General features: G+C 39.2%; 2 protein-coding genes across 4 annotated transcripts in view; one reads left to right on the top strand and one right to left on the bottom strand.

The window, feature by feature from the left end:
• tanc2b (tetratricopeptide repeat, ankyrin repeat and coiled-coil containing 2b) overlaps positions 1–19072 on the top strand; it is a 27822-nt gene extending 8750 nt beyond the window's left edge. For 2 of the 3 annotated variants that reach the window (XM_016493143.1, XM_016493141.1), the window contains 17 exons: positions 1993–2224; positions 3174–3343; positions 4150–4757; positions 5970–6078; positions 6189–6311; positions 6393–6629; positions 8040–8462; positions 8541–8634; positions 10538–10671; positions 10757–10880; positions 10967–11142; positions 11689–11821; positions 14261–14293; positions 14612–14703; positions 14807–14953; positions 15188–15288; positions 15369–19072. In XM_016493143.1, the coding sequence (XP_016348629.1) occupies positions 1993–2224; positions 3174–3343; positions 4150–4757; positions 5970–6078; positions 6189–6311; positions 6393–6629; positions 8040–8462; positions 8541–8634; positions 10538–10671; positions 10757–10880; positions 10967–11142; positions 11689–11821; positions 14261–14293; positions 14612–14703; positions 14807–14953; positions 15188–15288; positions 15369–17445 (5013 nt within the window). In that variant the 3' untranslated portion in view covers positions 17446–19072. The remainder of the gene's footprint in view (positions 1–1992; positions 2225–3173; positions 3344–4149; positions 4758–5969; positions 6079–6188; positions 6312–6392; positions 6630–8039; positions 8463–8540; positions 8635–10537; positions 10672–10756; positions 10881–10966; positions 11143–11688; positions 11822–14260; positions 14294–14611; positions 14704–14806; positions 14954–15187; positions 15289–15368) is intronic. The other variant, XM_016493142.1, reaches the window with a different exon arrangement.
• A 1704-nt stretch (positions 19073–20776) lies between these two features.
• Positions 20777–22714, bottom strand: part of g6pc3 (glucose-6-phosphatase catalytic subunit 3) — an 8344-nt gene continuing 6406 nt past the window's right edge. The window contains exon 6 of the mRNA XM_016493145.1: positions 20777–21370. Within this exon, the coding sequence (XP_016348631.1) occupies positions 21028–21370 (343 nt within the window). The 3' untranslated portion in view covers positions 20777–21027. The remainder of the gene's footprint in view (positions 21371–22714) is intronic.

Genomic DNA, 22714 nt, shown 5'->3' with positions numbered 1-22714 from the left:
AACACAAATTTTCCTGTCCAAAAAAAAAAAAAAATACTAAACCCAAACTTTTAAACACTAGTTTATGTAAATATCATAAATAATATTAGAATTAGTTATTATATTATAAATAATAATATTGATATTAAAATGTACAATATTAAAATATTATACATTATAAATAAATATATAAAATCTAAATATGAAATAAACATCAGACTATAGATAGATTCTGTTTTGAATAAGTATTAAATCACAAATAACCCTTACCCTAAATAATACAATACATTAAAATGTGTAATATACTCCACTTTCCTGCATTGCAAACCATGCAGTTTTGAAAGTGAGTTTAGCCAAGAGGTCAATATGTGACGTTTAGATCCTTTATGCACGTCAAAATTCACCAAACTCAACTGAATATATTCAGTAAAATGCAGTAAGCATGAAACTCTTGAGCTTTCAGAAGCGCCATAGGCATCCAGTCTGACTGGAGCACATTACGGTAATTATCTGCCTCTCTCTCGGTAAGTTCTGCTGAATTACGAGCAGCTCTGGGCCCCCTGCTCAGTCTGCTTCCCGCTTATTTCAGAAGTGTTGAATAATGAACATCAGGACAGATGAAGGTGAAGTCGGAGTTGGGAAGGTGTCACTACATTGCGCTGATTTCCTTTTAAACACTGTAGCTGTATTCTCAGTGAAATACAATGCAGCCGTGATTTGTACCTTATTTTCTACTGACGCTTCCAATTTCAGGTGCAATAAGTATTTGCTAGAAACATACTACACTCCAACAATGCTTAAAAGTGCAGATGTCAGCTTTCCACAATATTGCTAACTTCAATGACACGCCCTCTTTCCAAAACTCTGCCCCCTGTTCTCGTCAGCCAACCAGATGTCAGCAATCCCGAATGGGCAAAATGATTGGCATGCAGAAATGCTTACAGAACATGTTGTCTTTAAATAGCATAGTGTATTTATGTAATTATGTAAACAGCTCTATACTATAATATTTAAGTTCTGTTTATATTAGCATATGTATTATATTTGCATTCTATCGCAAAACTTTGCACAAAAATGTTTTGCTTTCCTCCTAGAAATGTGTTTACTCACCAAACTTTTCCGTTCCCTCAAGAAACTTTGCATTCACTCACAAAATGTTGGATTTCCTCGCAAAACATTTGCGTTCCACAAGAAAGGTTGTGTTCGCTTGCATTCCTATGAGAAACTTACGCTACATTTGTTAGCAAAATATTTGCGTTCCCTCAAGCAATGCTGTGTTTGCTTGCAAAACCTTTGCATTCTTTATGAGTGAATGCATGTTTTTTGGGGCAAACACAACAGTTTTGGAATTTAAAAAAGAGATAAATTATTGAAATATAGTTTTTTCCATCACCATGTGGCTTTAGGGGGGTATTTAGCTGACTACAAAAATGGATTTTAGTCTGAAACACACCACTGTTGGACACTGTTACTTCAGAAAAAATGCAGATTTTATACTTTTTGTTATCTTTTTTTGTACTCAATTATGTTCTCTCTCTCCTTTTTAAAAAAAAAAAAAAAATTATTTATTTTTTGGTGGTATTACCACTGAAAATGCTGTGTAATCCTCATAACTGAGACAGTTATTTTTTGCCCTTCAAATCAAGTATTAAAGCAGCTGATTAAGCTAATTACTGCTTTAATGGAACCAATTATTTGCACTTGTCTCAAAGATGAGCGTCCCACAGAAACTAATGATAAAAGGCTTGCCATGGCCTCATTCCAATTTGAAGGAGAAAATTTTTGCAATTCTGTGCCACTCAAATCTCTCAGGGGACAAATAAAAATGCACTACAGCCACACGGCATATTGTCTTTCTGCTCTTCATTTGGGGACTGTTGTTTCACATTATAATCAATATTATTAGTAACATTTTATAATTGTTTTGTATTACAGCAAACTGGCGATCGATCAGCACAAATTCTGCAGTCTGGTGTCTCTCTCACCTGTGCTTCTCTTTGCCGCCCCCTGCAGGTCGTGGCGTATCACTACTGTCAGGCAGATAACGCCTACACCTGCCTGGTTCCAGAGTTTGTGCACAACGTGGCGGCACTGCTGTGTCGCTCGCCACAGCTCGCCGCGTACAGAGAGCTGCTGCTGAAAGAGCCGCACATACAGAGCATGCTCAGTCTGCGATCCTGCGTCCAAGATCCGCCCACTGCCTTCAGACGAGGGGTGCTCGAACCACTGGATGCACTGTATAAAGGCATGAGAGATCAGCAGCCATAAACAAGCACATGAGTGGATTAATCAAGAGTTTGTGTTTATATCTTTAAAGGAATAGTTCATCCAAAAATGAAAATTGTTGAACATTTTGTTACCCTTAGATCATCTAAGATGTAGTTTGTTTCATCATCACAACAGATTTGGAGAAATGTAGCATTCCATCACTTGCTCACCAAGGGATCCTCTGCAGTGAATGGGTGCCGTCAGAATGAGAGTCCAAACAGCTGATAAAAACATCACAATAATCACAAAAAATCAGCACGACTCCAGTCCAACATTTAACGTCTTGTGCAGCCAAAAGCTGCATTTTTGTAGGAAACAAATGCATTTTTTGTACTTTAAACAGTTGCTAGTCCTCTATCCATAATATTGTTTTCTTCAGTGAAAAAGTCATCTCGTCTGAATCAGGAGAGAAATATGCACAGATCAAGCACCGTTTACAAGCCAAAGCAGCTCTAAATAAATATGCCTGGGGATTTTGATATGAGGACTTTTGGACTTTTTCACTGGAGGAAGTGTTATTGTGGATTATGGACTCCTATTAAAAACGTCTTAATGATGGATTTGTTTCTTACAAATATGCAGCTTTTCACTTCAGAGGATGTTAATCGATGGACTGGAGTGGTGTGGATTATTGTGATGTTTTTATCAGCTGATTGGACTCTCATTCTGACGGCACCCATTTACTGCAGAGGATCCTTTGGAGAACAAGTGATGGAATGCTACATTTCTCCAAATCTGTTCTGATGAAGAAACAAACTCATTTACATAATGGATGGCCTAAGGGTGGCTACATTTTCAGCAATAAATAAATAAATAAAATAATAATTTGGGGGTGAACTATTCCTTTAATGTAAAATAGATGCAGAAATGTAATTCAAAAGATTTACTGCATGTGTAAAAGTTTGTATGTTGTTGTTTTTCCTCAGAGAGGAAGATCACTCCAGATGAAGACCTCATCATTCTCATCGATGGTCTGAATGAGGCTGAGTTCCACAAACCAGACTATGGTGACACGATTGTGTCTTTCCTCTGTAAGACCATTAACAAGTTCCCAGCCTGGCTCAAACTGGTGGTGACTGTCAGAACCTCCCTGCAGGTAAACACACAAACACACTATGACTGTTAATATGTCTCATTCTCGCACAACGACAGCTCGGATTTGTACCATATAAATATTTAAATAACAGAATCATTGCACATTTCCAATATTTGAAATATATACTAAAAAATACAGTACCGTTCAAACGGGGTTTTTCAAATGGAGTTTGGGGTCAGTAATATATTTTAATATATTTATATTTATTATATTTTAATATCTATTTTAATATATTTTAAAACTTGTGATTAAAGCTGAATTTTCAGCATCATTACTCCAGTCTTCAGTGTCACATGATCCTTCAGAAATCATGAAAATATGCTCAGAAGTTCATTATGGTGGCTTTTTTTTTTTTTTTGCCCCCACATTTTGAATTTCATGGATATTTTTGTCTGTTTCTGTGACATTTTTGTCTGTTAATTTCTATGTTAATTTCTCACCCTGGAATGATGACATATGAATTTATGTTTTGAGTTGAAAATCAGTGGAAAAACTGAACATTTTGAAATTTTACATTATAAATACGTATTTCTTGCATTGTTAGATTATTGATTTGCATGTTAACTTCTTTTATAAAGAGCTCATTTTTGTTGTATCTATAAATGCACTTATTACAAAAATGTATCAATTTTGTAAACCAACAAAATCGTAAACAAACTAGGTTGAAATATTAAGATGCCAAGTCAAAATAATGACTTGATGTGACTTAACATTTTAAAAAAAACTCTATTTTTTTGGTACATTTTGCATCAAAAAGCACAAAATAATATAAGCTTGAAGTTACTGATCTTACCTCTTTCTTCCAGGAAATCACCAAACCTCTGCCCTTCCACCAAATCTCTCTGGACGCCCTGGAGGAAAATGACGCCATCGACCACGACCTCCAGGGCTACATCCTGCACCGCATCCACAGCAGCGCAGAGATCCAGAACAACATCTCCCTCAACGGAAAGATGGACAACACCAGCTTCGGCAAGCTCAGTTCCCACCTCAAGGCCCTCAGCCAGGGCTCTTTCCTCTACCTGAAGCTCACCTTTGACCTGATCGAACGCGGCTACCTGGTGCTCAAGAGCACCAACTACAAGGTGGTCCCGGTCAGTCTAGCTGAAGTTTACCTTCTGCAGTGTAACATGCGCTTCCCGACACAGTCGTCCTTCGAAAGGGCCCTGCCGCTTCTCAACGTGGCCCTGGCCTCCCTGCACCCGCTCACCGATGAGCAGATCTACCAGGCCATCAACAGCAGCTCGGTGAAGGGCACGCTGGAATGGGATGACTTCCAGCAGAGGATTGAGAACCTGTCTGTGTTCCTGGTGAAGAGACGGGATGGGACGCGCATGTTTGTGCACCCTTCTTTTAGAGAATGGCTCATATGGAGAGAAGAGGGAGAGAAGACCAAGTTCCTCTGCGATCCCAGGTCTGACAAAATGCACTGAAATACCAAATACGAGTAAAAATGGGCTTTGTCTCTAGTGAAAAAGAATAAATGATCAAACTGTCCTGCTCACAAAGAAAGTTTAAAACAGCCTAAGATGGTTTGCTGGCTTACCAGCCTGTGTTTTGCTGGTTTTGAAGTGGTTTTGGGCACATAGATTAACCAAACCATCTAAAGACCAGCTTAGTCAAGGTGGGAGTTTGTTGAGATCTGCAAAAGTAAAATTAATACCATCTGTCCATAAGGAACAAACAAAACTAAAAATACATTTTTAATTAAACAGACACACATTTAGGAAAATGTAAAAAACTCAAGACATGTTTTATTTAATATATACATATGTATTAAAACTGATTTATGCACTAATATGTCAATACATACGAATTGGAGGTCAATCGATATTGGATTTTGCTAATACAATAATAATGTGCCTAAAGAAAGTCAATAAAAATATATTGTGCCAACACTTGTAAAATCTATATATTGAATCAATGTCATGGTTATTATTGTTAACTAAAAATAAAGTTATAAAAGAAACATTTTCATTAATTGAAATAAAATATGCATTTTATTTGACCTAGTTTGCAACATTTTTGTTTAGTTTAAGTTGAAGTACTAAATTAACTAAAACTAAATAAATAATATAGATACAAACACAAATTACCTAAACTTTAACTAAATTTAAAATGGAAGCAAAAAAAAATCTAAAAATAAAAAACGAATAAAAATTAAATGTATAAGTATGTCAATATTACTAAAAAACAGTGATCAACGTGTTAAATAATGTTTTAGTCTCTCTTTCCTGTGACGGGGCAGCCCGTCATCACCTTTTGACATTTTATAATCGCACTAGAATGGATCACAATTCCTGTTTTTCCCTTCCCAAATTTAAGACCTCCTAAATAATAATTAAGAATTTTGTAAGATTTGCATTCATGCATTTATTCAAAGTGACTTACAACAGAGGAACAAAAGCAATTCATCACAGAGCCAACAATATACATGTTATATCATTTAAGATATTTAAGACTTTCTATGGTGTTAAATCTCATCAAACTGAATTTAAGACATTTTAAGATTAAAGTCTTAAAGAAATCTGAGAAGCAGATTATACCTTCAGTGTTTTGTGACAGGTGCAGTTTCACTGTGAAGTATTTTAGATTTCTTACATGTTTTTTTGGCTTGTTTTTTAAGGAATGGCCACACGCTTCTGGCTTTCTGGTTCTCCAGACAAGAAAACAAACTAAATAGACAGCAGACAATTGAGTTGGGTCACCATATACTGAAAGCACACATATTCAAGGTAAGAGTGTCATGCAAGTATGTGTTAGCAGATCATCATAATGCCTGTATTTTACAGGTAAAGCTTTCATGCATTAAGGCTTTTCGTCTCATATTCTCATCATACTGTAGGGCCTGAGTAAGAAGGTCGGAGTTTCTTCATCCATCTTGCAAGGACTGTGGGTGTCATACAGCACAGAGAGTTTATCAGCAGCTCTGTCATCGCTCAGAAACCTTTATACACCTAACATAAAGGTACTGCTCAAATTTACAGATCTTACATTTGTTTCTTGCTCCACAGCATTAGATTGATTTTTCTGCTTTCATTTTCTGTAGGTGTCCCGCCTGCTGATATTGGGTGGTGCTAATGTGAACTACTGTACAGAGGTGTTGAACAACGCTCCGGTGCTGTGTGTGCATGCTCACCTGGGCTACGTGGACATGGTGAACCTGCTGCTGGAATACGGTGCCAGTGTAGATTCAACATCTGAGAGCGGCCTCACTCCTCTGGGCTACGCCGCCGCCGCTGGACACCTGGGCATAGTTACCGCTCTCTGCAAGAGGAAAGCAAAGGTACAAGAGTGTCTGACACGCTTAAATCGCCATATATATATATATATATATATATATACCTGTATATACAGTATATATGCACAATAAATGTTGTCGGGTTTCTATGATTGAGCACTCAATAATGAAAAACCTGTAATGAAACTATAGCTACAGTCAAACTTCTCATTCAATATGAAATTATATTTAATATTAAATTATAGCTAGCTGTAAGCTATAATCAAAAATGACTAACTGCATTGACGCTACTTACAGTGTTGTTTGAAAATCCACTTGTAAAAGTGCTTATGTTTTGTCAGCTTTGTATATTTCTTGCTATAGAACATATATGTAAACACATAAATTAACATTGTATATACACTAACGTTAAAACTTTTAGGCTGGTAAAAAAATATTAAAAAATGAATGCGTAAAGAAGTCTAATGATCACAAGGCTGCATTTATTTGCTCAAAATTACAGTAAAAAACAATAATATTGTGAAATATTCAAAATAACTGTTTTCTATTTGAATATATTTTAAAACGTAATTTATTTCTGTGATGCAAAGCTGAATTTTCAGCATCATTACTCCAGTCTTCAGTGTCACATGATCTTCAGAAATCATTCTGATATGCTGATTTGCTGCTCAAGAAGCATTTCTAATTATTATCAATGTTGAAAATCAGTAATATTCTTGTGAAAACCGTAATACATTTTTATTTTTTAGGAACCTTTGATGAATAAAAAGTTTGAAAGAACATCAATTATTTGAAATCAATATCTTTTATAACAACATAACTCTCTTTACTGTCACTTTTTATAAATTTAATGCATTCTTTTCTTTCTTAAAAAAAATCTTGCTTATCCCAAACTTTTAAATGGTACTGTACATTTAAATAAATAAATAAATCTTTAAAAATGTATTTCACTACAAGAACAATATGTAAAATGTGCTGGGATTCTGCTTGATATACCAATATTTTGTTATGCTACTTATTCGTGTAGTAAAGTTGATAACATTGCTACTTGTATTTAGCTACTAGATCTTGGTGTAAAGTCTGATCTGCTTTGCAGCTTATTCTGATCAAGAATCAACCAATTTTTTAAATGTGACTTTGAGGAGAAGGTAGATTTTAAATCAGATACTCAGATATTTTAAAACAAAATTCTGGTTTGATAACAACCTTGCAAATGTTGTCAAAATTAGTGACTACTAGATCTTCTCCTGAAGCGCAAATATTTTAGTGCCCAGTACCTTGTAAAATGCACTTTGGTTGCCTATGGGACTGATAAAAATCCATCCAGGATTCGCAGAATTTGCATAAAGCCAGTCAATCAGAATGGAGCTTATGGTTTAGTCGGTTCCTTTGCTTTTGCAGTTCGCATCAGACCATGCAGAATGATATTTATGTGCATGTCTGTCCTCTCCTTAGCTCGACCACTTGGACAAGCATGGTCAGTGTGCCCTAGTGCATGCTGCTCTTAGAGGACATCTGGAGGTGGTGAAGTTCCTCATTCAGAGCGACTGGGGTCAGATGCACCTCCAGAGCCCCTCCCCTACACAGTCACAGGACACGCCCTCCCCCACGCCACCAGATGCCACGCCCTCTCCCACACAAGCCACGCCCCAGGAGTCACAGCCCTCCAGCCCTGAGCGAAAGGACGATGCAGCGGAGGCGTCGCAGGAGTCCGAGCAGAAGGTGGAGGAGCAGGAAGAGACTCCAGAAGAGTCCAAACAACAGACGCAAGCGGACGCACAGACTCAGCAGCAGACATCGCCACAGCCTGTGACCTTCAACAAGAGCGTGGCAGTACAGCAGGCCCTTATAGCAGCAGCCAGCATGGGTTACACAGAGGTAACGGCCTGTTGGTGTCACACAATTCCTTGCATGCTCCGTGCTCATATAGCTACTAACTGTATCTGTGTCTTTAAGATTGTGTCTTATCTCTTGGACTTGCCTGAGAGGGATGAAGAGGACACTCAACGCGCCCAGATTAACAGCTATGATACCCTGTGGGGTGAGACAGGTAGAGCTCCACTTATATAGGATTTTTCAATCTAAGCTGCCTGCATAGACAGCTGCCTACTGAGGCAGCATCCTAACTGGCATGGCAGGGATGCAGGGATGCACCAAAATGAAAATTCTGGGCCCAAACCGAAACTGAAACTGAAAATGCTTTGTAATAATTGTTTATTATTTTATTAAATAATATTAAGTAATTTTGAAAGACTTTTTAACCTTTGTCAGAGAGTGAATGTGCATTTTTAGCATAATTTCACAAAGCTAAAGTCTGACCACTCTGTTTGCTTTAAGTCTTGTAATTGTACAATCTACTTGAAATAAAAAAATAACATGCTCATGCTACATGTATGTAGCATCTTTGTTTGGACTGTGATTAAAATGCAGTGGTTGTTCTAATTTCAAATGGCTACAGATTTTTTTGAAGGCCAATTCAGCCTGTAATTGAGCAAATAAAGAGCTTGTTCATGTAGTCTTTCATTCTTTCTTGTCTCTTGCTTAAATAAAAAAAAAAAAAATCAGCTATCAGTATCAGAATCAGCCCATTTGCTGACAATCGGAATCGTCCATGAAAAATCATAATCGGTGCATCTGTAGTTTTTTGTAGATAGCCTACTGGTTAGTTTTCTCAAACAGTCATAACTTTGACTTTTAACAGCAAGTTAAGAGCGAGTGAGTACACTGGTCCACTTAAACTGGTAAACATAGTAGGTATGCACACACATAAACACACACAGTGTTAGTGTGTACCTGGTATTCCCTACGTTATGGGGTCCAAATGTGTGTGTGTGTGCGGACAAATAGATAAAGGTACAAAACTGTGAGGGAAAGCATTGCGAATGAAGATCAAATTAAAAATGATTGATAAAAATAAGAGTACATATATACAGAATACATACATTTTATTTATATATGTACATACATTATATACAGTATATATAGGGAGAGCGTGGTGAGTTGAGCCAATTTTTACTTGCGGTGTGATTAAAGTGAGCACATGACAGTAAATGGGTCTTAACTTAAATATGTACATACATTTCAGGATGTGGTGCATCCTTGGGAATAATCAATTTGGATCTAAAATAAACTGATTTTAAAATATGGCTTTCCAAAAAAAAAAAGTGGACTCTTGGCTCAACTTGCCCCCATGGAGGGGTAAGTTGAGCCACATGGAGTTAAACTGTGCCACTGATTATGCTGAAGTAAAACTGAACCTTTTCACTTCATACTATATCAAAGGAAGAGAAATTAATCAAAAAATGACTTATTAAAATCTATGTGTGAGCCTTGTGATGGACTGGCCATCCATGCAGGGAGTTTCCCCACCTGTGGCTCTAGACGCTGGGTTAGGATCCAGCTCCCCGTGACCCTGATAAGGACAAATAGGTTTGGATAACAGAATAGATGGATGGATGACTTCTTAAACGTTTTATTTAAAGATACAGTTCACAACTTTGAAGGCATTTTTAAAAATTATTTAGAAAGTTCAGAACAAAATAAAGTTAAAATTGAAGAATAAAAAAGTGACTGCAACTGACCTTACAGAACTGGGCTAACAGTACTCAACATCCCACTTATAAATGTTGCAGGGAAATACAATTTCATAAAACTTCAACTGCCAATTTTCATAAACAAGGCCTATTTAAAATTTACAGAACAAAATCAAGTTCAAAACAAAGAACAAAACATTCCAGGAAAGAAAACGTTTCATAAACCATATATAAATAATGTTTTTGTGCTAAATCTTTGAGAACATTATTAAACACCAGAAAACTTTCTGTTTATGTTACTAGAAGAATGGTTGTTCGTAACATTGAGAGAACCTAAGCAGAACGTTAGCCAGTGTTCTGAGAATGTTCTCTGTTAGCTGGATGTCATGATTGACAGCTCCCTCCTGCTCTTCTCCTCAGCGCTGTCAGCAGCAGCAGGCCGGGGAAAGCTGGAGGTTTGTCGGCTGCTGTTGGAGCAGGGCTCTGCTGTGGCGCAGCCCAATCGGAGAGGAGTCGTGCCGCTCTTCAGCTCTGTGCGTCAAGGGCACTGGCAGGTAATTGATAAAGACTTGTTTTCCAGCTTTATTTTTGAAAGATAGAGAGTGTGTCTACATGTTTCAGCTGTACACTCTCTTTCAGATTGTGGATCTGTTAGTGTTGCATGGGGCAGATGTAAACCTGGCTGATAAACAAGGCCGTACTCCACTCATGATGGCCACCTCAGAAGGGCACCTGGACACGGTGGAGTTCCTAATGGCTCAGGGTACATGATATACACATTTATGGCACAAAAGCACTGTTTAATGAGGTTTGCATCAGATATACCTCATATCTTATGTTTATTTGTAGGTGCATCTATGGATCTAATGGATAAGGAGGGTCTGACTGCGCTCAGCTGGGCATGTTTGAAAGGACATCTGCCTGTGGTTCACTGCTTGGTGGAAAGGGGTGCAGCGACAGACCACACTGATAAAAATGGACGAACGCCTCTCGATCTGGCTGCCTTCTATGGAGACTCAGAAGTGGTGAGCGATATTTCAGTTAGCTTGGCATTTTTGGGTTAGGTTTTCAAAGTTTTTTTGACTTGGTTTATCATGGTATTGATTTAATAAATTGTTATATAAGAAAACATTGCAAACTATTAAAAACCTTTACAAAACTAAATAAAGTACAATTGCATTTTTATGAAATTCTTATATTTATGTTTAAATTAATATAGTGGGTTAACAAATTAGGCTCTATGAACATCTTAGGTGGAGTGCTGTGGTATACCACAGAAAATAATTTCTACTTGTCTTTTAATTTTTTATGAAGCTGCAAAAAATATGTTGGTCCAGTAACAGTGAACTTTCACTTCCCCTTTTACTTCTACTGTAAGTGTAGATCTGTCCACTGTGTTTGTTTTTACAAACCAAGAAAAGAGTCTTTAGAGATTATTTTCTGTGCTAATCCACAGCAGTTTGTACCTACACTTCAATGTGTTTAATGTATGCATGATGAAAAGCTAAAAATGATTCTTATTTCCTCCATTACTGAGTCTCTTTCTTCTCTCTGCTTTTTTTCTGTCTCAGGTGCAGTTCCTGGTGGATCATGGGGCTTTGATCGAGCATGTGGACTACAGTGGGATGCGTCCTCTGGACCGGGCAGTCGGCTGCAGAAACACATCAGTGGTGGTCGCCCTGCTGAAGAAAGGAGCCAAAATCGGTATGACAAATTGCATGCAACTAAATAATCAGATTGACGCAGCGCCTGAAAATAGGCTAACTTCCGTCAACATAACCAATGTGACCACCTGTTTGCACAGGGAGTGTGCTGGGGACTATTTTCAGGCACTGCGTAATATCATTGCGCAAAGTTCCTTGATTATTACGCCGGAATAAGAGTATAGTTTCTAGCCATATCGGCCTAGAAAATCGCAACTTTTCATTTTCTGTCGGTCTTAGTACACGATGTAACTACAGAAGAGTCGAGTTTTATATAGGAAAAATATAGAAACTCTTTGGTCATTTTTGAGAGAGATGCTAACGGTCTAATCAGATTCAATGATCTATGCTAAGCTACAGCTAAAAGAGCTACCGCCAGACCCGGAGATCGACTGAATGGATTCGAAAATGGTAAAACTCAACTTTTTAACTCTAGGGGAGTTGGAAAATGAGCCTATTTTCAAAAATAGTGGAGTGTTCCTTTAATCGGATTGAAAAGCCTTCATGTAAACACCTCATTCTGTCCTATTGAGCTTGATCTGAATTAAATTTTCATCTGATTGAAAGGGGTATTGTATTCCTGAAATATTCCAATCAGTAAGGAAAAAAATTGTGCAAACACTGGAATATGACTGTTTTTCCAAATTTGGATTAAAAAATGCAGCACATGCAGTGCTGTGATGCATATATTTACATACGTATTGCAAAGTGCCTCTTTATTTTAATCTTTTTGCTTATGAACTGGTCAGTGGAGCAGAATAACTATTTGCTAAAAAGCTTTTCAAATAAATTATTAGCGGGTAATTAGCAGACAGCCTACTAATACTTTAGTTGACATGTACTTATAGTAGGGGTGTGCCCGAAGCGAATACCTTATTCGGAAAGACATGGATAATGGCTTCAAAACGAATAATTATGCCGAATAATATTTGGCTGAGGCTGACACAGTCACTTCTCGTGTTTGCTGGATTACAGGTGATCCCAGGGAAAGTACGATATTATACATAGCCTCTAAACCCACTACGCAATAATGAGTGTGTGAAGTGAATGAGTGTAAGCACTATGAATGAAATGAGTGCCAATCAAATAGCCGCACTGCTTTTTCCTCTCCGTGTGGCTCTCAGAAATCAGCTCGGCAAGAGTAAATAATCTAAATACCACATCATACACATGTTCTACTATCTGATATGTATATTTAAATGATTTAAATCTTGTACGATCTTACTCAGTACACAGTGTTGTATATATTCTTCTTATTTTACTTGTATTAACATTTATTATTACTGTTTTAATTAGAACTTTTTAATCACGAAAGGTCCCCAAGCTGGGACTTGAACTCGGGTCTCCCGAAGCACAACCACATTGCACCTCAAAGTGCTGTCTATAGGAGGCTATTGGCTCTGACAGTTAGAAGATATTTAAATAAATGTTAGAAAAATCATAATAAAAAATATATTATTGTATCAATTATACAAGGCATATTTGTTCAGAGATAACTACGAAGAAAAAAGATAGGCTGTAAAACCATAGACAATTGTACGAACTTCAAGGTAAAACCTCACCCATTTCCGAATACAGATACAGATACGAATAATTTTGAGATTGATACAGATACAGATATTGGCTCCGCTGCATACCCCTAACTTATAGTTAGTAAAATGTAAAAAGTGGACTGTCAAAATACCTGATGCATGTGTAAACGAATATGTGAAATCAGACTGGATTGATTCCGACTGACAATTAGTGCATGTGAACTTACCCAGTGTTAATGTGGCTCAGGCATTGCCCATATTGTAGAAACAAAACGTCTCTATAAACAAAGTAAAACCAGAAATCACCTACCAGCCAACGACTGCCAAAAAGAAAACGGCTTAGGGGAGATAAATTAACATTAGCTTGTTCTACAAGAATATAAATCACTGGGAAGTCCCCATGTATGTGTATGTGTTTTCATGTAGCTCAGCTGCTCTAGCATTCTGCTGCACTGTGCTTTACTTCACTTACTCCAGCTGCTCTTGGTTAATGCGTCTTTTTGTTTGTGGTGTTTGCATTTGTTTTCACTTGCAACCTGTTTCTCTTGCTCTGTTGCTCTTTCTCTTTACTGCCTTTCTCTCTCTGTTTGTCAATTCGATTGTTGGTAAGAGGTAGTTTAATGTTGTTAGTGCTGGTGTTGTTTTGCTGTTTTACTTTTAATTTCTAATTCTTTAGCTGAAGCTCTTTTTCCCCACCACTCACGGCTGCTTTTTTGTGTTCCCCCTCACCTTTCTTCCACGACCACTGCATTACTCTTAACTTCCTCTTTCTCCCACTCTCACTTTCACTCACCTACACTCACGCCACTCTCATTACCACCTATGGTTGTGCCACTCACCCCATCTTATTCTCCCGCAACCCCGATCCTCATTCCCTCGCTCTCACAACCCTTGACTTCCGGCCACAGGATGTCAGACACTGCCAAGTCGGCATAAAGGAGGTAATGCTTGTGCTCGGGCTGCTTGCATCTTGCTTCCCTTCAGGCATCCTGACAGCTCTCTGTTCTGTGTGCAGTGGCGTGCACTGTTTGGGTGCTGCAGGTTTGACTGGCACTGTAAACTGTCCTGAAGTGTTAAAAATGAAAGGTTACAGGGAATGAGAACTTGAGTTCACCCTGAAGGCATCCTCATCCTGTTGTCCTCGCCTTCATCTGTTTGTTATGATTCCTGAGCACTCTGCACTCCTCCGTCTTTCTCTCCATGTTTTCCCTTCAAACCAGTTGTTCATTTTGACCCATCAAACATCCTGTTACCCATAGGTCCTGCTACCTGGGCAATGGCGACATCTAAACCTGACATCATGATTATCCTACTGAGTAAACTTTTAGAGGAAGGAGATGGCTTCTACAAGGTCAGATTTACTCAAAATTTACCTCTGATGTTTGCACAGATTTGCCTAGAACAAAATCCTAGACTCTGTGTATTTACACAGTCAATCATCTTTTCACTTACAGAAGGGTAAAGTGAAGGAGGCAGCTCAGTGCTACCAGTATGCTCTGAAGAAATTTCCCCGAGAAGGATTAAGTGAGGACCTGAAGACCTTTAAGGAGCTCAAAGTGTCTTTGTTCCTGAACTTGTCTCGCTGTCGGAGGAAAATGAATGTGAGAACAGCATGAATGTTTCTAAAAATACTCTTTGCAAGGTGTCATTCTAGCACACCGTAAGATTCGGCTTATAAATCTTGTGTGATGCTGTAATATTGTAACTGCAGTATGCAGCATGTCGTGAGAACCTTGCTGATATATGTCTAGTACAACTGGGCAAACTAATGAAATGTCAACCCCCAAATTACAAAAATGAAATAGATTTGACTGAACACACTTTCTTGGTTCCAGGACTTTGGTATGGCGGAAGAGTTTGCTACCAAGGCTCTGGAACTGAAGCCTAAGTCTTATGAGGCATTCTATGCTAGAGCCCGTGCCAAGCGTAGCAGCAGGTAGGGTTCTTCCATTATTTTCTTTCCTTACGGATCAAGTTACTTAAGGGTGGCTTAATATTTCCATTGCCGCTTTATAGGCAATTCGCTGAAGCACTAGATGACCTGAGGGAAGCCATAAAGCTGTGTCCCAACAATCGTGAAATCCAGCGTCTCCTTCAGCGCGTGGATGAGGAGTACAGGCAAGTTACCCAGTCAGAGGAGCCAGAGCTTGAGCCTCCTCCATCCCCACCACCATCTCCCTTACCAGTGGAGGAAGATGAGGAGCCCCCTCATCATACCCCTCCCCCTGAGCCAAGACTGGATGACATGGAGCCTGTCCAAGACTTGTTTGAGGATGATGACTTCCTGGAACAAGAGCTAGAGGCTGTGTCTATTGGTCTTGCTTCTGATATTCGCTCGAATGCTTCGAGCCTTGCCATTATACGTAGTCCACCCCTTTCTCCGGGCCATCATGACACTGGCTACCTATCTGGAGGGCAGGCCTTTGAGTTCCACCCAAGCTCCTCCTCCATGTCATCTCCTACCCATCATAGTTACCAGTCCACCTCCCCGTGTATCTCTCCAACACATCAGAACTCCCACTACCACCAGAGTCCACCCCACACCTCGCCAGCCCATCAGTCCTCCTACCGGTTCAGCCCTCCACCCATGGGCAGTGGAGGGAACCAGGGGATGGACTACCAGAGTCCTCCACCATCTCCTCTTAGGCGTGGGGTTCCATTCAGAGGTAGCCCTCCAATTGAGAGTGTGTGTCTATATCGTTCCCAGTCTGGCTCTCCAGTCCGCTACCAACAGGATCCTTTACCTAGCCGCCCTAAATCGCCACTGTTGAAGATGAGCAGCCAGCGATCCTTCCAACTCCAGTCGCAACCTTCCCAGAGCTCTCAGACCAGTCAGCACCACCAGGTTCAGGGTCTTCGCCTGCAGCCCTCTATGGCACAGATCGTCCGCACTAACCAGCCCAGTAACAGTATGTACAGCCAGTTGGCACATCCACTCAGCAGTAGGTACCAGGGCAGTTCTATGGATGTGGACAGGGAGAGAGATCGAGAGCCAAGGCTGGTGTACCAGCCCTCATTGGATGGCCGGTCAGTGTCTCAAGTGCAATCCAGCCTTAGTGTGGGAGCTCTGTGTCAGCATGGGGGCCGAGGTGGGCCTGCTGGGGTTTTGGAGTCAAACTTGGGGAAAGATGAGATCCCTCAGCGTCCTGCTTCAGCCTATCGTTCAGCTACAGGGGGACCCGGAGGCATGCGCTTCAGCCAAACCCCCCAGATAAGCCGTAGTCAGTCAGCGGCATACTATCCTGTCTCCAAGCATGAACTTGAGAGAGCAGTGGCAGCCTCTGCTCTGCCACCATGCCAACTGGGCTCTCCAGAGATCCCCCACCTAGTGCGCAGACCTATCAGTGCCAATACAAGTGACCTAAAACAGCATGTATCGACCCCCAGACCACTGATCCACTCCCAGAGTGTAAATCTTCGCTTCTCCCCATCTAGCAGTAATATCTCCTCAGGTTCCAGCTGCAATCTCGCCCCTGGCTTCAGGCCTTCCTCCTCCATGGCCCAAATGGAAATCCCGCTGCAGGCTGCATATGAACGAAGCTTTGACGAGCCATCTACCCTCTCACCCTCTCAGAGCGGACTGTACTCGGGTGAGCCCGCCCGATCCCGGACCACTCCATTCATGGGCGTCATTGACAAGACCGCAAGGACTCAGCAGCAGTACCTTCACCAGCCTTCCCGGGCCTGGCCTGTGTCATCTCTGGAATCGGTTATCACTAGCCCCACGTCGCCTGGTAATTTGATCCACCAAGCCTCCACCACTTCCTCCTACAGCCCACCTACATCTCTAGGCAATATTGCCTACTACAATAAGACCAATAATGCCCAAAATGGACACATGCTAGAGGAAGAATACTATGCCCAGCCGCAGCCATCCTCCCTGGGCAAGCTTGCCAATGGAGGGGCCCGTGATCGAGACTTCCTGGAGCGAGTGAGCCAGGCACCAACGTACCAGGATGTTAAGGTGGCGCGGACAATGCCCGTGGCACAGGCGTACCAGGAGAACATGTACCGCCAGCTTTCCCGTGATGCCAGACAAGGTCCCACCTCGCCCATCAAACCAAAGAGACCCTTTGTGGAGTCAAATGTTTAACAGGCACCCAAAAGGGTGGGCACAAAGGTGTGAGTGACAGTGAATGTTTGTGTCAGGTCTTACGTAAGGGACTGTGTAAGTGCAGGTTATTAAAGCCAGTATTTCAAGTAGAGGAAACTGCACAGGAGAAATACTTTTAATTAACTAAAAAACTGTGTTACAAATACCTGTGTACAAATACATGTGCCTACTTTAGGTCAACTCAATCTGTTGGTAAAAACTCAGACAGCACCCTTTTGGAGTATTAGAATACAGTACGTTAAAGTAAAAAATGTTCTTTAAAGCTCTGCACATTATATAAGAAAGCACATTTATTGACGTTCCACAGCAGAGGCCACATACAGAGGAATAGTGTGTCTTGCCATTGTTCCCAGCACTAAAGCGGATATGAAACTGGCAATCTATGTGTTGAACGCATTCCTTCCTCACCTAATCCTACTCTCTCTCTTCCCAATGAACCTAAACAGATTTGCTAGGCTTTCTGAACATAATATTGTTGAATTGTTCAATACTGTAAAAAGTGAAAATCTGATTCAGAAAAACTAAGTTGTAGTTATAGAAGGAAAAGAGGAATATTTATAATTAAGTTATATGATGTATAGAAATATTGAAGCAGCTTTCCTGTCAGGTTTATTTTGTTTTCTTTTTGTCTTTAATTTCGTATTTATTGATTTGGGCTTTTGGAAACGGTATCAAATATTTAAAAAAAAATAATGATTTCAAAATAATGAGTTTATGACCAGAGGTTATTGTCTTTACAGTTATTACCTTACATTTCTGGCTCCCAAGCAGAAATATTGTTTCTGTCAAAATTCACAGTTGTAGTGTGGCAATAATATTAGTTTAAACAATTTTTTGGGAATAAGCTTAATATGATTTTCAAGTAACCTTCACATTTTGTGGATATGGCTTAGTCTTTATTTACAATGAGTTCAGTTAACTACCAAGTACTGGAGTGGCAATCCTGTCGTATTTCAAGTTGAAGAATGTATCACACCATAGACGTCTTATGAACTCTACAGTATGTATACTACGCAACACAAAGTTTCAGGGGCGTTTGCAAGGTAGTAATAGAATTTCTTCTCTTTTTTTCAGTTTCTTTATTGTTCTAAGAAGCGTCAGTATATCAAGTGAAGTATGTTTGTTTTAACTTTTAAACTTTTATTCGTAACTTTGGTCTGCACTGACTGTCTGTGCATTATGAAGAAAGAGAGCACTTTATTCATTTGTAAGGATTGTATGGAATGTGAATATTGAGGGGCTGGAGATGTTTTTTTTTGTTGTTGTTTTGTTTTTGTTTTGGATCTGGGACGGGACGTCCTTACTAACAAACGTTCGGTGAACACTGGAAAATAACCTGTGATTAGCTGTACTACTAGAAAACAAATAGCAGTTATTGTCCTTGGTGCAATTCTAATTTTTCAAGCAAATGAATGAACAATAATATAAAAGAGCAAAATTATGTTTTTAAAAAGATATAAAAAAGTGTATATAACAGCCTTTATAGAGCGCAGTGTACTTGCTGTATATAGTGGCCAAATGTGTTCATGCATACAAAATCCTGCTCTCCTTTGCAAATGCGTCGCTAAATGCAGCGTGACAAGGACTTGATGAGCCTCACGTGTCACAGTTCAGTGGCGTCACACACTACCGAAAAGTAAACCAGCTGTTTTGAAATAGTGTATTTGTCGTGTAAAAATACAATATTCAGCTAGTTCCTTTTGAAGTTCTCTGCTTCAGATTGCAATACTATTAACATGCCGAGCTTAAATGTGGCTTTGGTCAGATCTTCTCAAAAATACAGTATGTCAGTGTAAACTTGCTTGAATTGAGAGATGCCTCATGGTCAACTTCGGGGAAAAGCTAAATAAAGAACACTTGAGAACACAAGACTCTGATGTGGGCTTGTCAAGAGCCTCCTTAGGGTGGTGTGGTTTTTCAGTGCAAGTTATTTTTGCTGTACATAACCTGACGCATGATTTATCCTCCATTCCCCTCTGAATTCGACATACACAGACATTCGTGAATCTGCCATATGTCTCCAATAGAAGAACTAAACAGAAATAAAGTTCACAACTGACGAAAAAAGAAATCTCACTCATCTCCACCAAACTCAACAGTAGAGACGTGACATTTACCTCTGAAGGGTTTGGCCATTCTTTTTATCTTTCAGTTAGATTTGAGTTGATTTTAATGTACTTGCTTGCTAAGCAGAATTTCTCGTCTGTAAATGTGAGCTTTCAGAGCGCTGTGATAACGTTTAATGACTTCAATAAACCAGAATGTGTTTTTATCATGTCACTTGTCCTTTTTTATATGGTTTATGTTTATTAATAGTTTCAATATAAGAAATGTATAACACTGGTCGAGCTCCTAATATTCCTTTTATTGTGGTTTGACTGTACTTTATATTCAGATGTTACATGTTACATGTTAACTGCTAATAATCAAACCATTTAATCAAAACCAGTATCATAAGTATTCAAGGAATAGTTCACCCAAAAATACAAATTTGTATTCACCCCCAGGTCATCCAGATTTTCATGAGTTTGTTTTATCAGATTTGCTCGCACTTGCTCATCAATGGATCCTCTGCAGTGAATGGGTGCCGTCAGAATGAGAGTCCAAACAGCTGATAAAAACATCACAATAATCCACAAGTAATCCACAGCAGTCCAGTCCATCAATTAACGTCTTATGAAGTGAGAAGCTGCATGTTTATATATTGTGATGTTTTTATCAGCTGTTTGGACTCTCATTTTGACGGCACCCATTCACTGCAGGGCATCCATTGGTGAGCAAGTGATGGAATGCAACATTTCTCCAAATCTGATGAAAAAAACAAACTCCTCTACATCTTGGATGGTCTGAGGGTGACTACATTTTGAGAAAATGTTCATTTTTGGGTGAACTATTCCTTTAAACAGTCATGTATGATACCTCAAATCATACTGGCTGTTGAGAAGAGACTATTACATTTCTATGTGATCAAACTTGATTTTCATCTGGAAAATGATAAAAATCCTCTAGCCATATCTATGGACCAGAGACCTGAACCTTTTTTGAACACCACTCTAAACACCTAAGCAACTATCTAAAACACCTTAGAATCATAATTAGCAAATGCTGGAAAACGAACGTCTTCGTGGTGAGTTTTGAAGACCATTTACGTTCTTCACATAAAATGTTGTTTTTGCTTATAAGTAAGTTTATTATAACCAAAAAAATATTTTGGTTTCTACACAAGAAGAGACAATTCAAGTAACTTAAAAGTAAAAAACAACTACAAAAAAAACAGAGTCAACAACAGAAGGAGAACAGCCTTCTACAAAGCACTTTTTAAAAGAATCACCAAAGAACAACAGCAACAAGAAACATTTTTACTCGAGACTTTCTTTGGCACAAACTAAATGTTTATGCAGTGCAGCAATCCTTTTCACTTCTGCTCCAAAAACATTCTTTAAAGCTCAGAACAGAACAGAACTCCATATATGATTGATCTTCAAGCTGATGGTTCTCTTTGTGTCAAGAGCTTACTGTTTTGATGGCTGGTTCAAACACCAAAAGCTGCGACATTCACTTTTACTCCCTCTTGGGTTTGGCTGTGAGAAGATGCACAAACCCTGGCACCAACACCATGACCACCTGCGGCACAATGCTGTATTTGAGAAAGAACAGCGAGTAGAAGAGAAGCGGAGGAACGGTGGGCACGGGGAAACTGCTGATGTAGTGGAGGGCTATGGACGAGAGGGCCAGACAGAGAGTCCTGGGAACCCATGGAAGAGCCCATCCACCTGGCTTCCAGTACTGTGCAAGTCCTAGTCCCAGCAGAACCCCGGCATCACGGTTCAGAGAGGAGAAGGGCGCCGTGTCCATACGGATCCACTCGGAGCGAGAGCACCACCTCTTAGCCAGTGAGATAGACCTGCGGTTCAGAGTTTAAAGGAGACATATTATGCCCCTTTTTACAATATGTAATATAAGTCTCTGGTGTCCCCAGAATGTGTCTGTGAAGTTTCAGCTCAAAATACTCCACTGATCATTTATTATATCATTTTGAAAATGCCTATTTTGAGTGGAAGCAGAAACACGCTGTTTTTCGGGCCTGTCTCTTTAAATGCAAATGAGCTGCTGCTCCCCGCCCCCTTTCCCAGAATAGAGCTGCCATTACAGCTCAGACCTGCTAAAAACATCTGTTTTGGTTCTGTTTATCATGTTTATCACGCTGAAATTATGCGTTTTAAACCATATGAGTTTAAACTTCTGATACACGGTTTTCTGAGCGCACACATCCGAAGCACACGGACAGAAAGCGGCTGTCACAGCATGTGAGTACTAAACTAAGTTCTCATTCACACACAAGTTTACTTAAAAACACACGAGTTACAAAAACAGTGGATTATGTCTGTGAAGGTAAGCAGCTGGGAAATAAATCGCAGGTTTATTTTAGATCTGTGGGGCAGCAGCAATATACATTAAATAAATCAAGAAATCCACTGCTCTGTTGTCTCTTCTGAGGCTGGGACTGTAAATAGTGTCCTGTGATCGTCTGTGCAGACAAACACAGGACAGTTAGCATGTTTTGCTCAAACTTTCTCCATGGCATTAGAACTAGTATACAGCTGTTGCTTGCGAAAACAAAATGATGGTGACATGGGTGGAACGTGCAGATTAAGAGGCGGTAATATTATTTCTGATTATAGCACTTAAAACCTGGAAAAGTCAGATTTTCATGATATGTCACCTTTAAGAATTGTTCATAAAAATAAAGCCTCATTAACATACAGTGCTGGGTAGATTACTGTTACTGATTACAAATTACATGACGAAAACTGTAGTTAGTAATCTATTAGATGACACATTTTAGGTAATGTATTCAGATTACTTTTTGATAACTTTTGACCAAACTCATTTATCACATTGATTTGACAGATTTCTATTCTATACAAAAATATAAATTCTATATAAAAAAATATATCTGAAAAGTCATGATTAATATATCATAAAAATGTACAATAAATAATTTTACAATAAACCTTAAAAATAAAAAAATCAATCACTTATTAAAAAAAGGTAATCTTTTAAATAATAAAATTATTTTAAAATAATAATTACTATTATCAATTATATTAATAAGTAGTTCATTTTTGGAATCTGATTAAGTAATCCAGTTACTACCTGGCACTGCTAATACAAATATGCAATATATATATATATATATATATATATATATATATATATATGTGTGTGTGTGATAGTTTGAGGCCCA

This window comes from Sinocyclocheilus anshuiensis, unplaced genomic scaffold (assembly GCF_001515605.1).
Source record: "Sinocyclocheilus anshuiensis isolate Anshui unplaced genomic scaffold, SAMN03320099.WGS_v1.1 scaffold546, whole genome shotgun sequence".
In the NCBI taxonomy this organism is placed as follows: domain Eukaryota; kingdom Metazoa; phylum Chordata; class Actinopteri; order Cypriniformes; family Cyprinidae; genus Sinocyclocheilus; species Sinocyclocheilus anshuiensis.
Note: the sequence above shows the minus strand (reverse complement) of the source record. Positions and strands in the feature narration are given on the sequence as shown.